Below are 16,994 nucleotides of genomic sequence, written 5' to 3'. Positions count from 1 at the left end.
TTGTTTCTCTTCTCAACTTTGCTTATATTGGAAATAAGGAATTTTTTTTTTTTTTTTGGCGGATGCTACATAAGCTACATACGCTTGCTTTCTTGCATCACCTGCCACGATTACTACTACTATATGTTCTTTTAACACTTTGAGCCATGCCTTTAATCACTTCACTGTCTGATATCCTTCTAACTGTAAATGCAGCATACACTTAATACAAGACTACCAAGGATTTTTTTTTCTTTCAAGTTTTCTGCCAGAATATATTTATTTGCTATACACTGAGGAATGTCATCCCTAGGGTAAAGGCAAGGATGTGCCAAATGGACAGCAATATGACTTTTATAGGTGGTAGATGACTTTCATCAACCGGTGAAATACCACCACTTTGCTTATTGGAGGCTTGAAGTGGTGAAACCCATGTTTAGTCTCTAGAGCAAAGTTTCCAGCATCCCCCTCCCCCAATAATTCTCCTTCAACCCATGCACGGTACTAAGTACTATAGGTTTTGATACCTTTCTTGTTTGGGGTTTTCATAAAAAAAAAAAAAAAAACCGCAATTCACTTACATGATTTGTTATGTAAGTGAACGAATTTATACAACAGCATATGGAAAATACTATTCCCACATAAAATATTCATTTTTAACAGAGAGATAAGGCTACATCTTGAATACTGTACACATTGTTGCAATATTATTTTAGAAAGATGTGGATAAGTTGGAATGGGTGCAGAGAAGAGCAGTGAAATTATTGAACTAACAGACAGGTGCTCTTAGCAGGAAAAGCTTCGCTTCTGAAAACTGTAGTGACTGGATCCAAGGCACCTGTGGGAAAAACTGATTAGTATTAGTAGAGGCATATGACGCAAGAAAGCAATTTTATACAGAATCAGCCAAAAAAAAAAAAAAAAAAAAAAAAACTCTTCCCATTTCACCAATCCATTCGCTCCAAATGTTTATCTAGTTCTGCCTTGAATTTATTTAAGCTGTCCACTTCTACGACAGATGGAAGTTGGTTCCAGAAATCAACCATCAACTGGCTAAAGGCAAATTTCCACACATCTATTCAACAACTGTCTTTCCTCAATTTGAATTGATGTGCTCTCAGATGATTAATCTGAGGAAGAATCCCATCACAAATGAGCTTGCTCAAACCATTCAAGGCCTTATACACCTCAATCAGATCACCTCGCAGGTGCCTAGTCCCCAGACACTGTAATTTGCAAAACTTAAGCCTTTCTTCATAAGAGGAATCCTTTGTTCCATTCATTAATCTTGTTTCCTTTCTATGTACTCATTCCAGCAACTCTACATCTTCCTCCTAAAATGAGACCTCCACACCTGTATACAGCCGTTTTTGCGCCAATAAAATCAAAATCAATCAATCAACCTGTATACAGTACACAAGGTGTGGCCTGACCATTGCCTTATACAAGAGGATAACACCTCCTTATCTCTGCTAGAAAAATTCTTGTATATCATTGACAAGACACCATGAGCTACTATGGCAAACCATCTTCACTACTCAGAAAACTTGATATCTGATTGCACAATTACCCCGAGTGTAGTACCACTCAGTTGATACATTACTCTGGGATTACTGCAGTACTTTACATTTGTCAATGTTAAACTTCAGTTGCCATCTCTCAGCCCATCTGCTCAACTTTTCTAGATCCTGTTGCAGTAGGTACTGTCATTAACAACCCTGCTAACCTTTGTATCGACATGGTTAGTGTTTAAGGCTTTGAATGGATTAATTAAGCTAATTGTTGATGGTATACTTACTGTTCCACAGACATGAGGAGACAAATTTAAATTGATGAAGGATGGTTGCAGGATTGATTAATATTAGCAGTGACAAACAATGCAAGAAAGCAAACTAATACAGGATCAGCCAAAACAAAAAAAAAAAACAAATAAAAAACAAAAAATCATCCACTTCCCACATCTCCTCTTTGTTGTTTTGTTTGTTTGGTTTTTAGGAGCATTAGCAACGAAGGCCATACTGCTCCGAGAATATGCGGTGGTTATTCCCTTGACCTTTCCGCATCCTCCATATTTGGAGGTGACGAGCTCGAACCCCAGTCTAATCAAGAAGCGTGTGCTATGCACTGCTGCTCCTTCCCACCTGCCTATGGAGCGCCACATCTCCTCTAATAGTTTGTCTAGTTCTTCCTTGAATTTATTCAAAATATCCACTACTACAACACCACATAGAAGTTGTTCTACCTATCATATAACTAAGGAAAAATTAACACACATCTATCATGTGTGTAGTCTCCTTCATTTGAACTTATGCCTCATCATATGTAGTCTCAAGAAGAGAAAACATTCCACCAGCATTGAATTTCTTCATTCCTTCTGTGCCTTAAACACCTCAATTAGATTTCACAGGTGTCTTGGGAAATTTGCAAAACTGACGCCCTGTAAGTGTGCCCTGACAGAATCTCAGTTATCGGTTGATCCAACTACTGCTCATCCCAGTTGTCCAAATTATTCACTGAATGACTCTTTTCGCCTCAAAGGTGGTACTTGTGCATATACAGTAGACCCTCGATTTGCAGGGATCGGATTAACCGGTACACTTCAAGACTCCAAATAAAAATATAAAAAAATCAACCAAAAATCTTAAAATTCAAGTAATAACTAGAAGAGGTATAAACAGATGTTTTGCAAGTCGTAAATAAGCGACAAGCAGGGTGTTATAAAGTCGTCATTGAAAGATTATTATCTCGCAACTTCCACTGTTTGAAAACGGTGCATCCGTTAAATCTAATGAACCGTTATAATGTTGGTGACCAAACCATACGCGTCATCGTAAAAAATAAAGGGAAGCATCGTATTGGTCATGCAAGTAGTGCGTGGTAAAACTATTGCCATATTTTTTACATAGGTTGCTGAACATTTTTGGATATACTGTTTATGTCTCCTACTCACGTAAATTCTAACTTACGTTAATTTTTTTCATTCAATTTTTTTTTTCTTTTTTAGGATTGTAAAATTTAAAACAAAAAAATAATAATAAGTAATCAATAACGACGATCGCGGCATGCACAAATTGCACAAGCAGGATATGGAGTCACAAGCTTAAAAATAGGAATGAAGAAAAGATTTTTAAAATTTATTTAGGTTTTTTTTTTATGGTTGAAGATACCAGTGAAGGGGGGGGGCACATTTCACCATAATAACGTAAAAACCTACAGAATTCCAGCCATCGGTATTATTGCAAATGCAATACGATCGAGTTTACTACCTGTTTATAATGAATTAAATTTAAAAAAAATTAATTTTCTGTTTACACTCCGGGATGACCAAAGTCAGTCAGAGGAGTTCACAAGATAGACAGAATACAAGAAACAGCACCATATTCAGCAGTCACGGGCTTGAACCCCGGTCACTCAAGGCAAGTTTACTTATGCATCCACGCACCTGACCAATAGGCTATGGTGGCCTCATTGCAGTAACAAAAAAGCCCAATAACCTGGAAGTGCAAATTGTTTTTAATTTTTTGTGGTAGTGACCTCCAGAAAGGTGTTTTAGTAAAATCTGAGCTGGCATGGGGTGATAACAGTGATTTTTCGCCTTAATCCTGTGAAATTCTTTACATAAAATTTCATTTTGACTATTATCATAGTGCAGAAAATTAAAATAAGGATGTTTGAAAATGGTCAAATATGAACAAGTATCGCACGGAAATTAGATTTATCAGTGTCAACAGTGAACACAATTTCTACATATGTGTATAACTAATTGAAAAATATATAACTAATTGAAAAATATACAACTAACTAATTGAAAAATATACAACTAACTAATTGAAAAATATATAACTAATTGAAAAATATATAACTATTTTTCTTCATTCGTCTGAGGATATTATGCTGTTTTTGAAAAATTTTGGCATATCACGGATACAGGAACAATATTTTATTAGTCATTCCCTAGTTACGTAAAACTCGACTTATGTAAGAACTCCTGGAACGTATGTCGGGGACTTACTGTATTTTTGGATTAACCGGGAAATCAATTATATGGGATTTTTACTTTACCATCTAACCTGGAAAATCGAGAGTCTACTGTATCTGTCCCGATATTCCTAGAGACTTGGTAATTTGGAATCTCCTCTTTTCGACATTCTCTGGCTTAAAATCTCTCTACCTCATTCTGTCAAATTCATCTGTTGTATCTACCATTCTCCCAACTCCACTAATCCCTTGGAGCTCTTTGACTTCCTCTCTTTGCAACTTGACTTTCTCCAATCCAATTTTCCTAACGGTGAGGTAATTTTCCTTGGTGATTTTAATGTTCACAACTCCAGCTGGCTTCCGTTTTCTAGTCACACCGACCCAGATGGTTGACGGTTGAGATGATGAGGCTTTAGCAATTACTAATGACCTTGGCACAGATTGTTCATTTACCTACCAGAATACCAGACAATCCTAAACATACAGCCAACACACTTGATCTTTTCTCACAAACAATCCTTCTAAGTATACGGTTGAAGTGAGTGGTCCTTTAGGCACCTCAATCACAACTTGGTGATTGTCTCTTCTCCAATGCAGCCTTTATCTCATGGCTATTCCCAATCTCGTGTTGTTTGGCATTCAAGAATGCAAAATGGGATGACCTGTGAGATTTCTTGTTTTCCTTGGTCAGATTACTGTTTCAAAACTTCTGATGGTAACGTTTGCTCAGATAGTATCAGTGAAATTATTCTTGTAGGAATGGAATCCTTTATTACACACTCCACTTTAAAATCTCACCCTTTATCTAAACCTTGATTTTCCAATAAAAGTGCTAAGGCTGTTCAAGAGAAGAATGTTGCATATCATAATTGGCTTGTTTCCAACTCTTTCATTTCATTTTCTGCCTACAGCAAAGCTCACAACAATTGTAAAGCAGTTATTAATCAGTCCAAACTAGAGTTTGAACAGGCTAAGAATAGAAAACTTGCTTCTTGCCTTAACGGTAGCTGAGAATTCTGATCTCTTGCCAAAACTATTGGCTGCAACTTTTGCCCATCTCTGGTCCCACCTCTGTCAAAACCAGATGGTTCTGTTGTCACTTCAGCTAAGGATAAATCTGACCTGGTAGCATCCCATTTTTCTTCCAACTCATGTATTAATGATCTTGGTAAAACATCTGCTACCATTCCAAACACGCTCCATTCAATGCCCCCTGTGGTCTTCTGTCAAAAGGATATCAGAAGGATTTTGACGAAATTTGATGCTCAGAAAGCTCCAGGTCTTGATGGTATTTCTCCATTTGCTCTCAAAACCTGTGCTCCTGAACTTACTCCTGTTCTTCGCTGCCTTTTCTCACTTTCTTATTCCAAAGGTGTTTTTCCTTCTGCTTGGAAATTTGCTCATATTCAGCCAATTTCTAAAAAGGGTGACAAATCTCTCCCATCCAATTATCGTCCCATTACAATTACTTCTACTCTTTCTAAAGTAATGGAGAAATCAATTAATTGCCAACTCTTAAACTACCTAGAAACCTTCTGTCTGATCAATGATCACCAGTTGGGATTCCATCAGTATTCCATCTGGAACAACCTTCCTTCATACGTATTTCCTGAAAATTACAGTCTACAGAATTTCAAGTCTAATGTCAACAAATATCTTCTTTCATCTTCTCAACCTCCAACAGAACCACCTTTATCCACGGGTGATATTCTGGCTTATGTTACCCATTTATGGAAAAATTCAATGGAAAAGTTCGGTGAAACACAAGCAGTTGTTTCACAGCCAAAAAGAAAAAAAATTTTTTTTTTTTTCTTTTTGGCTGGTGCAGCATAAGCCTCAGGCTTCCTTGCACCCTATTGCTAATAATAATAATAATAATAATAATAATATCAAAATTATTTTTTGCATCCAGTTCCTTTGTAACCACATTATAATATCCAATCAAATTTGTCAGACAAGATTTTCCCTTAACAAACCCATGCTGTGTCTTAATTATTGTTGCAGTCTTGTCTAGATGATCCTACAATGCATCTTTAACCAGTGATTCTATTATTTTACCGGGAACAGAAGTTAAACTAACTGGTCTGTAATTACTTGTGCCACCCTTCGATCCCCCTTTGTGAATTCGGGATACATTTGAACATCTCCAGTCCGTGGGGTTGTTGTTGTTGTTGTTGTTTGGTAGTTATTGGCGCATCGGCTTCTGTGGCCATAGTGCACCTCCCAACGTTTCTTGCAGTACTTTGATCCAAGCCCGAGGCGGGATTCGAACCCGCGACCTTTGGGTTGCCAGGCAGGCGCTTTACCCACCCGGCTAGCCCGGTCGGCCAGTCCGTGGGGACCTGAGTCCAAGGATGCTCTCATAATTATGGCTAAGGGTTTGCTTACTTCCTTTGCCACCTCCTTTAATATAACTGGACAGATTCCATCCATCCCAGGTGCCTTTAACTTCAATGATTTCTCCTCCACTTTGCTCTCAGTTATTACAAAATCATTAAGCACCCTGCTACAATTTGATAACCTTCTGGCATTTTCAAACCTTAATAACTCCTCATGTGTGAATGTAGATGCAAAATACTCATTCAGCTTGTTTGCTATTTGAGCAGGATCATCAACAGTCGAACCATCGATATCAAGTGGACCGATCAGATTCATCCCCTTCCTTTTAGTTTATACAGGGTGCAGAGAAACTCTACCGACAAACTTGAACAGGTGATAGATGGTACCAAAAGAAACATTTTTTTTTTTTTTGTGAAATAAACATAGTTCATAAATGAGTTGTTATAGCAGCAAAAGCTATTAAAGGGTTGTAAAAATCAAAACAACACATTCAGTAATTTAATGTCATTTAATGTATACAAATCATTTGCTGTTGCACATAAAATAGAAAAAACAATTCATAAGAAATGCTCGAACTGGTGCCGTGATGTTCAATGCATAACTCACACCGACGTACTGAATGTTGTAAGTAATGGAAGTTCCGAGGATTGTCTTGTATCTCTGCACTTGCTGCAACAATCCATGCTATAAGTTCCTCCACTGTGTCAACTGGCGTTTCATACACAAGATTCTTCATGTATCCCCAAAAGAAAAAGTCCAAACAAGTCAGATCAAGCGACCTTGCTGGCCAGGCTACAGGTCCACCTCGACCAATCCATCTGCCTGGAAAGGTTGTATGTAAGTGTGCGCGTACACGTCTGTTAAAATGTGGTGGTGCGCCATCATGTTGGAACCACATTTGTGCTCGGACAATCAGAGAAACATCCTCCAACAACTCTGAAATGTGTGCTCTAGAAAACGCAAATAGAGTCGTCCAACTAAAGGTGCAGGCAACATGTATGGTCCAACTAAAACGTTTCCCACAATGCCTGGCCATACATTGACACTAAACCTGTGTTGGTAGCCATGTTCAACCATTGCATAGGGATTATTCTCTGCCCACACGACTGATGCGGCTGTTGAACAATCCCTCTTGGGTGAAACATGCCTCATCAGTGTAAAGCACATTATTGGCAAAATCAGGCTCCAATTTGGTTTCCTGTAAAAACCAGTGGGTTGTTGTTGTTGTTTGTTATTTGGTTTTTAGGAGCATTAGCAACTAAGGCCATATTGTTCCAGGAATATGCGGTGGTCATTCCCTGACCTTTCTGCATCCTCCGTATTTGGTGGTGAGGGCTCGAACCCCGGTCTAATCAAGAAGCGTGTGCTATGCACTGCTGCTCCTTCCCACCTGGCTATGGAGGCGCCCTAAACCAGTGGGAGAACTAAACACGGTGGGCAAAGTCAGCAGGTTCTAGTGAATGCACTTTCTGGCATCGGAAAGGATGTAGTCCAGTTTCGTGCACCACATCCTACACCAAACGATGCTGCACATCCAATCGGTATGCAACGGCCCTTGTGCTGGTAGAAGGAGTATTAGTGAAAATCTGCAAAACCTGTTCCTCAAACCGGGGTGTCCTAGCAGTGCATCAATGTCCAGTATCATGCATATTCACACCAAAAGCACTATATTATGGATTGTTTTTTCTATTTTGTGTGCAACAGCAAATGATTTGTATGCATTAAATGATATTAAATTACTGAATGTGTTGTTCTGATTTTCACAACCCTTCAATAGCTTCTGCTGCTATAACAACTCATTTACGAACTATGTTTACTTGACAAAAAATGTTTCGTTTGGTAGCTGTTCAAGTTTGTCAGTAGAGTTTCTCTGCACCCTGTATAAGTAAAGAAATCCTTGCTGTTTTTCTTAGCATCCTTTCCCAAAGATTTCTCGTAAGCTGCCTTCGCCTGCCTAACCTCCTTTGTGACTTTATTACAGACTAGCTTATATCTGGCATAGGCTTCTGTGACATCTGATAATTTATATGCATCCCATGCATTTTTCTTCTCTACACGAATCTCATTAGTTCATTTGACAACCATTTATGCCTAAACCTTGAACAATATTTCTTAATAGGTATGAAACTTTTAGTAGCTTCCACGATTAATTCCTTGAATGCTTCTCACTTAGAATTTACTGTTGGTAACATCATCAGTTGATCCCACTGTACAGAATTTAAAAACTGTCTGAGACCACTGTAGTCACCTTTACGGAAGCAAAAACCCTTTCCTTTACTGCTGATGGTAATTATATCTTTAAGTAAAACCCACGTCAGTACACTGTGATCACTGCCACCTAGTGGTTCCTTTGTCTGCAAATTCTTAATACACAAATGATCACTGCTGATGACCAGATCAGGAGTATTACCCTCTCAGGTTGCCTCTCGAACATGCTGCTGCTGAAACAATCATCCAATAAATCCACAAAAGTCTTACTAGTGTGCAAGTGACCAACCACAAGTTCCAGTCAATATCTGGGAAGTTAAAATCCCTCATTAAAAGACATCCTTATAATGGGGGATTTTAAGATGTAAAGCACACTCCTATAACACACTCCTACTCTTATTTTTGCTTTTGCAGTGCTTATGTCACACCAAACTGACTCAACAGTGCACTGTTCATCTATATTCATCTGGATGCACTTCTTTTGATTTTATGTTTTTCTTAATTAACAGCATAACACCTCCTTCCATCCTATCCTGTCTATCCTTTCTGCACACATTGTACACCCCAAATTCCAATTCTGCATTCCTAATATCTGTGTGATACCACGTCTCTGATATCCCGACAATATCCGCCTTTGATGTCTTGACCAACACTTCAAATTCATCAAATTTATTTACTATACTTCTAGAATTGGTATACATGCACCTATTCTTATTCTTAGTTACCCTAACACATTCCATATACCCACCTGTTTCACGATGACTGCCATCAGTCCCTGAAATCCCCAGCACCCCTCTCTCCAGGCCGCTGCTTATTCTAATAGAAGTAGTGCAAGAATCACCTTCACCTCTGACTGCGGCTACTTTTAACCTTTTAGTCTGTGAATCTCCACCACAAGCTAGCAGTTTTCCGACCCACCTAACACTGCCTCGATAGCATCAGCAAATATTCTTGCACCCTTTCTATTTAAGTGTATCCCATTCCTGTAGAAGCAGTCTCTCCTGTTAGTTTCATTTTCATTTTCAAAGCAGTTTCATTTTCTGCCTACACCAAAGTTCGCAACAACTGTAAAGCAGTTATTAATCAATCCAAACTAGAATTTGAAACAGCTAAGAGTAGAAAACTTTCTTCTTACCCTAATAGTAGCCGAGCATTCTTGCCAAAGAAACTGGCCGCAACTTTTGCCCATCTCTGTTTCCACCTCTGTCAAAACCAGATTTTTATTGCCACTTCAGCCAAGAATAAAGCAGACTTGCTAGCATCATATTTTTATCTTCCAACTCGTATTATTTATCTTGGTAAACCACCTCCCTCCATTCCCAGTATACTACATTCGATGCCTCCTCTGGTCTTCTGTCAACAGGATGTCAGAAGGATTTTGACAAACCTTGATGCTAAAAAAGCTGCAGTCCCTGATGCTATTTGTCCATTTGTTCTCAAAACCTGTCCTCCTGAACTTACTCTTGTTCTGTGCCACTTTTTTTTCACTTTCTTATTCCAAAAGCATTTTCCCTTCTGCTTTGAAATTTGCACATATTCAGCCAGTATCTAAAAAGGGTGACAAAACCCCTCTCATTCAATTATCATCCCATTGCAATTATTTCTTCTCTTTCTAAAGTAATGGAAGAAATCAATCAATTAACCACCAACATTTATAAACTATCTAGAAACCTTCCATCTGGTTAACGATCATCAGTATGGATTCCTTTAGTGTCGATCCACGCAATATTCTAGCTAATGTTACCCATCTTTTGACAAATTCAATGGAGAAGTTTGGTGAAACTCAAGCAGTTGCTCTTGACATTTCAAAGGCTTTTGATCAAAGTTTGGCACAACGGTCTTTTAAATAAGCTTCCATCTTATGGTTTGCCAACTGTTTTTTGTAACTGGGTATCCAGTTTTATCTCTGACTGCTCACTGCAGGTGATGATAGATGGCTCTCTGTCTTCTAACTTCTCCCTTAATGCTAGTGTCCCCCAAGGTTCAGTTCTTTCCCCCACTGTTTTCCTCTTGTATATTAATGACCTTCTTCCATTGACCGGAAATTCTATCCATAGTTTTGCTGATGATAGTATACTGCATTCCACCTTCGAGTTTGAGAAACCTTGCCCTGTTGAAATGGCTTCAACTTCTCAAATATCCACTACCAATTCCCTAAATGCTGATCTCCTGGTAATTATCCAGCAGGGAAAAGATAACTTAGTTGATTTCAATCTTTCTAAAACTCAGTCTTGTCTTACATCTCTCAAAAAGGATTCTTCTGCTCCTATGCTTAATTCAATGACACTCTGAATTCTAGGTAAGATCACATATCTCTATCGGGGATTACCCTGACTTCTAATCTCTCTTGGCACAACCACATTACAAATATTGCTTCCTTTACATCTAAAAAACTGGGTTTTTCTCTTTCGTTCTCGGCGTTACTTTTCTTAGTTGTTCACTCAGTACAAATTGAAAATCCACCCTACCATGGAATATTATTCCCACATCTTGGGCACTGCCCCCAAAACCTTTTTCATGCTTCTAGATTGCATTCAAAAGAGGGCAGTAAGATTAATTAATGACTCATTTCTAACAGTCTCTCTATTCTGTCTCATAGACATTCTCTTTCTGCTGCATGCTTTTCTATAGATACTTCCATTGACAATATTCTTCTGAATTGGCTTCTATAATTCCTGTTCTGTCTCGCTCTTTTAAAACAGTCCGAACACATGCTGCAACCAGTCAACATCCTTTTACTGTCCAACTTCAAACCCACAGAACCAATTTTTCTTCTCCCTCATTTATTCAATCAACTTCCATTTTCTGCAAACAGCCTTCCATCGTACATATCTCCTGAAAATTACAATCTATAGAAGTTCAAGTTTAGTGTGAACAAATATCTTCTTTCATCTTCTCAACCTCCAACCCATGAACAGCACTAAGTACTATTGGTTCTATTACCTCTTACATTTGGTGTTTTCATTAAGAAAGAAGCACTTTTCCTGAATGACTGTCTACTTTTTGTGGTAATAGAAGTTTGGTATCATAATTTTCAGTCATTACCAAACACATTCTATTCAGTAGAAACTTTTATTTTTTAACTATTTTGTATGTTTTTATCTTCCCAATTTACAGACAAAACACCAATAACATGGGGATCTTCCACCTGAAGAAGCTGATAGCTTGAATAAATTTAAGGCTGAGCTAGACAGGCATTTGGAATGAATGGATGGATGAAATGGTTTTTTTTTTTTTTTTTTGGCTGATGCTGTATAAGCTTGCTTTCTTGTATTGTATTCCTCAACTAATGTTAATGCTAATTTATCTCTTCATCTTTTTAAAGTAGCAGCATATCTAGCGGCTTCTCTGCCCTACACAACAATCCTGAGTCCTTGAACTAATCCTTGATATCATGGAAACAAACTTATGCCCTAATGCCTGACCAACACATAATAGCTGAAAATATATATAACATTTTTCTACAAAATTTATTTTCGACAAAGTAACTTCCTTGGCACGTACTCAGTGATTCATCTACATTTTAATATATCATTGTTTTTTTTTCTCTATTTAAGAAACAAAATTTTTCTAGGAAATTACTTACCAATAGCAAAGACATGTGGAGAAAGTGTACCAATTGACTTTCCCTGATATTTTGCCACAGTTTTGGAACAGTATAAGTTCTTTATTTCAAAATATGGATTTACTGCAATAAGAATATTGGCAACATATGTCTAGAGAAAGAAAATAAAAGGGAAAAAAAAACATTCATAATGAACACTGTTATGGCTAGTACAGATTACTGGATCATAAAAAAATAAAACAATATTTGTTATAATAATAAAAAAGGAAACAGAAATAGTAAAATCCTTGAAGGTTCAATCCATGGAGTATAACTGTTAAATTGTACACTATTAATAGAAAGTATCCTTATTATACTGCAATTCTTTTGGATAAAATTAATAATCTTTAAAGCCTATTGATTTCCTCCAAAAAGGAAGTTATCTAAACAAGATGATACACACAATATAAAATACAACAGTCTACTATTCTCAAGAAACAGGGCCATGGATTAACCAAATGTTCATATAACTAAATGCTAAGTTAATACAGAATGGTCTATTTTCTGGCCTCCACTCTAGGTGAAATATATATATAGAAAGTCAGATGGCATGTCTTTTTATTTATTTATTTTTTATAATCAAACAGTGAAATAAAGCATCAATAAATTATGTATAGAATAAAGTAAATAGGATATAGGTTTAAAAAAGTTTTAATGATGATATAGCATTGACCTCATGGTAGCAGCAAGAAATTTTACATTTGGATACATGTTATAAATGCATCAGCACTTGTATATGTTGTTGTTGTTATTTGGTTTTTAGGAGCATTAGCAACTAAGGCCATATTGCTCCAGGGATATGCAGTGGTCATTCCCTGACCTTTCCACATCCTCTGTATTTGTTAAGAACTACGATATATTATTTAATAATCTTAAACTGTAGACTTGGCGACAATGACAATTTATTTTCACTAGATGTTACCTCGTTATATACGAATGTAAATGTTGAATACACATTAGATATTATTTGGAATATGTTAAATAAAAACTCGATACCGATTAACTATATGAAGCTACCTATTAAGGAAATTTTTCACTTGATTAAACTGTTAGTTGAGGCCAACTATATCACCTTTCAAGACAAGGTGTACAAACAAATTTTTGGATTGCCAATGGGTTTGAGCTTGAGCCTGAGCAGCTTAATGTCAGAGATCTATCTCTCAACGATTAAGCACATACATTTCACACCTTTTCGACCCCGTATCACATACTATGGGAGGTATTTAGACGATGTTCTAGTTATTACTGATAGTAGTACTATCCAAGACATTTTACATTCGTTTAATAATATTCGTTCTAGACTCAAATTTACATTGGAAAGGGAGGATAGGGATACAAAGTCGTTAAACTTTCAAATTTCATGCTTACTCGGGACTTGAATAAAATCCAATTTAGCTCTATCGAAAACATACAAACACCGGTATGCTTCTACATTATAATAGCTATCACCCGTTCATCTACAAAAGATCGATTATCTTTAATCAATTTCTAAATGCCTATAAATATTCAACGACGGAATCTGCTTTATACTCAGAAATACATATATTAACTGGCAGGTTCTTAAACAGGGGTTATCCCCATGCCACAATAAACCGAATTAGGGTACAGGCTAAGGATAGGATACAAAATACTACACCAGCCAACAATAGTAATATCAAAAAATACATTATTTCTGTCTCATATGTTGAACAGTGGCACAAACAGCTTAATAGAGTCTTTAAAGATACCGAATTTAAAATTGTGGCCAGGCCGATATGGAAGTTACATACTATACTGAACAATCGCTCGGTTCTTTCCGCGTTCGCAACACAAATTAATCACTTTCTTGCGGTGATTGTGACTCATCTTACCAAGGTTCGACGTGATTTTCTCTGAATATTCTTGTAAATCAACATGAAGTCTCAGTTCGTGCTTCTGTATACAGGTCTGGAGGCCTCATTTTAAGAAGGATGTAGAACTGTTGGTACGAGTACAGAGAAGGGCAACAAGATTAGTGAATGGAACAAAGGGTTGCTCTTACGAAGAAAGGCTTAAGTTTTGCAGATTACAGTGTTTGGAGACTAGGCACCTGCGAGGTGATCTGATTGAGGTGTATAAAGCCTTGAATGGTTTGAACTTGCTCAATGCTGATGGCATTCTTCCTCTTGCTCAGAATAATCACCTGAGAGGGCATAAATTCAAACTGAGGAAAGACAGTTGTAGGATAGATGTGCAGAAGTTTGTCCAGCGGGTAGTTGATTGGTGGAACAGCCTTCCATCTTTTGTTGTGGAAGTTGATAGCCTAAATAAATTTAAGGCTGAGCTGGACAGGTATTTGGAACGAATGGAGGGGTGAAATCAGAGGGTGTTTTTTTTTTTTTTTTGGCTGATGCTGCATAAGCTTACTTTCTTACATCGTAAACAGCATTTTTATTTTTTTTTCACGCTGTCATTTCAACTGAAAATATGAAAGCAAATGTAAATACAGTCTATTCCGGTATTTGGGACACATTGAGACTAGTGCATTTTGGCCCGATTAAGCGGCTGCCCCAATTATATGAAGTTTCACGTAAATATTTAAAAATACAGCTTTACGATTGATTTTACGATCAAATCACGTTACGATGGACTCACCATAGTAAAGTACCGTTCACTATATGATATTTAGTAAGCACCGGTCATTGTGATCACATTTGTGAATTAAGTTTGATTCTATTAAGCAGCGATTCTAATTAGCAAAAATAGCAGGAATATTATCCACAGGCTATAAAAGTAAAGATATACTGTATTAAGTACAAATTTACACTTTATTATGTTACCAATTAAAAAATTAAATGATACGTGAAAATTGGAAGAACATTTTCCACCGGTTAGCAAAATAAAAATAAATTTACACTTAAGTGATTACATACTGTAATATGTACATACTAACTAGTTGACATTTCTGTTCACTGACATTTATGTGTGGTGGTTAAAATTTAAAACAGTAAAAATGATAAGCAATCAATAACAAAGAACATGGCACACACAAATTGCAAGTACCACGATACACACAAGTGAGAACCGAGTAACAAGTTATGAAGCTTAAAAAATAGGAATGAAGAGCAGATTCTGAAAATTAATTTTTTTATATGATTGAAGCACTAACGGAAAAGCCAAATAAACTGGAAATTGCTAATTGTTTTTATTGTTTTATGGTTGCAACCTCCAGAAATCCAACCAAACCACACAATATGGTCGGAGACAATCGTAGGGTAATCTCGAGTGCTGCAGTCTCCTGCCCCGGTTAAATGGCATGTTGTCCCAATTAAGAGAAGTAAACCCTGGCTATTTTCTCAATTGGGTTCTGCTCTTAAGATTTGTCCCAAATAAGCGGCTGCCCCGATTAACCGGTGGCACAAATAACCGGAATCCACTATATATATATACTTTTGTACCACGACTGCTCTAAAATATACATGCGATACATGCAATTCCTATAAATCCTGGTACCTCTGCAGCAACAGCTTTCCAACTTTCATGTGTAGGGTAAAATTACTAACATACAAAATGTATCTAGAAATTCCAACACGAGAGAGAGAGATACATTGTGCAATTTGTATGAAGTAAAAAAGATAAGCAATCAATAACAAAGAACTATGTATGACTGTATATTTTAGGATGGTTTTTTTTTCTTTTTTTTCATCAAGAAATGTGGTGTGTTTCAGTGTGGTGCATTGCAATACATGATTGACATTGTTTCACTGTGGCGCACTGCAATAATTGACGTAGGTTCTTTGATAGCATTACATAATGTAGATTTTGTAAATTTTAATAGAAATATTTTTTTTTTAGTTAAAATGTCACAATCAAAGAAAGAAAAGCAATTTCTTTGGAAACTAAACTAAATATCGTACGACGTGTTGAAAGCGGTGAAAGAAAATCCGATGTGACACATTCTTTAGGATTAGCACAATCAACTTTAACAACCATACTAAGTCAATCAGAAAAAATAAAAAAGTCTGCTCAGAATTGTACAGCTGTTACAGCGGCAAAATTAACTCGCTTAAGGAGTCCAATTTTAGAAAAAATGGCGAAAAATGTTAAGTTTGTGGATAGATGATATGTCATAGTGTCATATGCCTTTAAGTCAAATGGTGATTCAAGAAAAAGCATTATTTTTGTTTAATCACTAAACAAACTGAAGAAATTACAGCAACTTTTGGGGCTTCTCGTGGTTGGTTCGAGAAATTTTAAAAACATGCCAGGATTCATAGTGTAAAATTAACTGAAGCTGCAAATAAGTTTCCAGAAAAACTAAAGGAAATAATTGAACATGAAAATTTTCCACCAAATTTGGTGTTCAATGTTGTCAAAAGCGGTTTGTTCTGGAAATAGCTACCATCAAAAAGCTTCATTTCTATTGAAGAAAAATCAGCTGCTGGGTTAAAAGTAGCCAAAGACCGTTTAACATTACTCCTTGGATCAAATGCCTCTGGCGATTATAAATTAAAATTGTTATTAGTTTACCATTCAGAAAATCCGAGGGCATTAAAAGGTAACATAAAAACGAATTTAACTGTAATATGGAAAGCAAACAGAAAAGTGCGGGTTACCAAGGAGTTATTTACTGATTGGTTTGTTAGCCACTTTTGTCCTGAAGTAAAATGATATTGTCAAAAAAACAACTTTGAAGAAAAAGCTTTTTTGTTGTTAGACAATGCTCCGGGACATCCTACTGATCTTAACACATTGGACACACATTCCTGTAAAAGTTGTGTTTCTTCCAGCAAACACAACTTCCCTGATTCAACCATTGGATCAGGGAGTAATAGTATCATTTAAAGCTTATTATCTGCGTCGAACATTAAGCAATTCAATTGAACTAGACGATAAAGCGGAAATGACAGTTAAAACTTTTTGGAAA

General features: G+C 36.8%; 1 protein-coding gene across 2 annotated transcripts in view; it reads right to left on the bottom strand.

Moving 5' to 3' along the window:
• The window catches only part of jar (Myosin heavy chain 95F jaguar), a 633,758-nt gene that overhangs the window by 544,142 nt on the left and 72,622 nt on the right, over positions 1–16,994 (bottom strand). For both annotated transcript variants that reach the window (XM_090379849.1, XM_090379848.1), the window contains exon 5: positions 12,092–12,221. In XM_090379849.1, the coding sequence (XP_090235975.1) occupies positions 12,092–12,221 (130 nt within the window). The remainder of the gene's footprint in view (positions 1–12,091; positions 12,222–16,994) is intronic.

The sequence above is a fragment of the Mastigoproctus giganteus genome, chromosome 8, assembly GCF_048544385.1.
Source record: "Mastigoproctus giganteus isolate SK-2022 chromosome 8, ASM4854438v1, whole genome shotgun sequence".
Lineage (NCBI taxonomy): Eukaryota > Metazoa > Arthropoda > Arachnida > Uropygi > Thelyphonidae > Mastigoproctus > Mastigoproctus giganteus.
The sequence above is the reverse complement of the archived record's forward strand: the minus strand, read 5'-3'. Positions and strand labels throughout refer to the sequence as shown.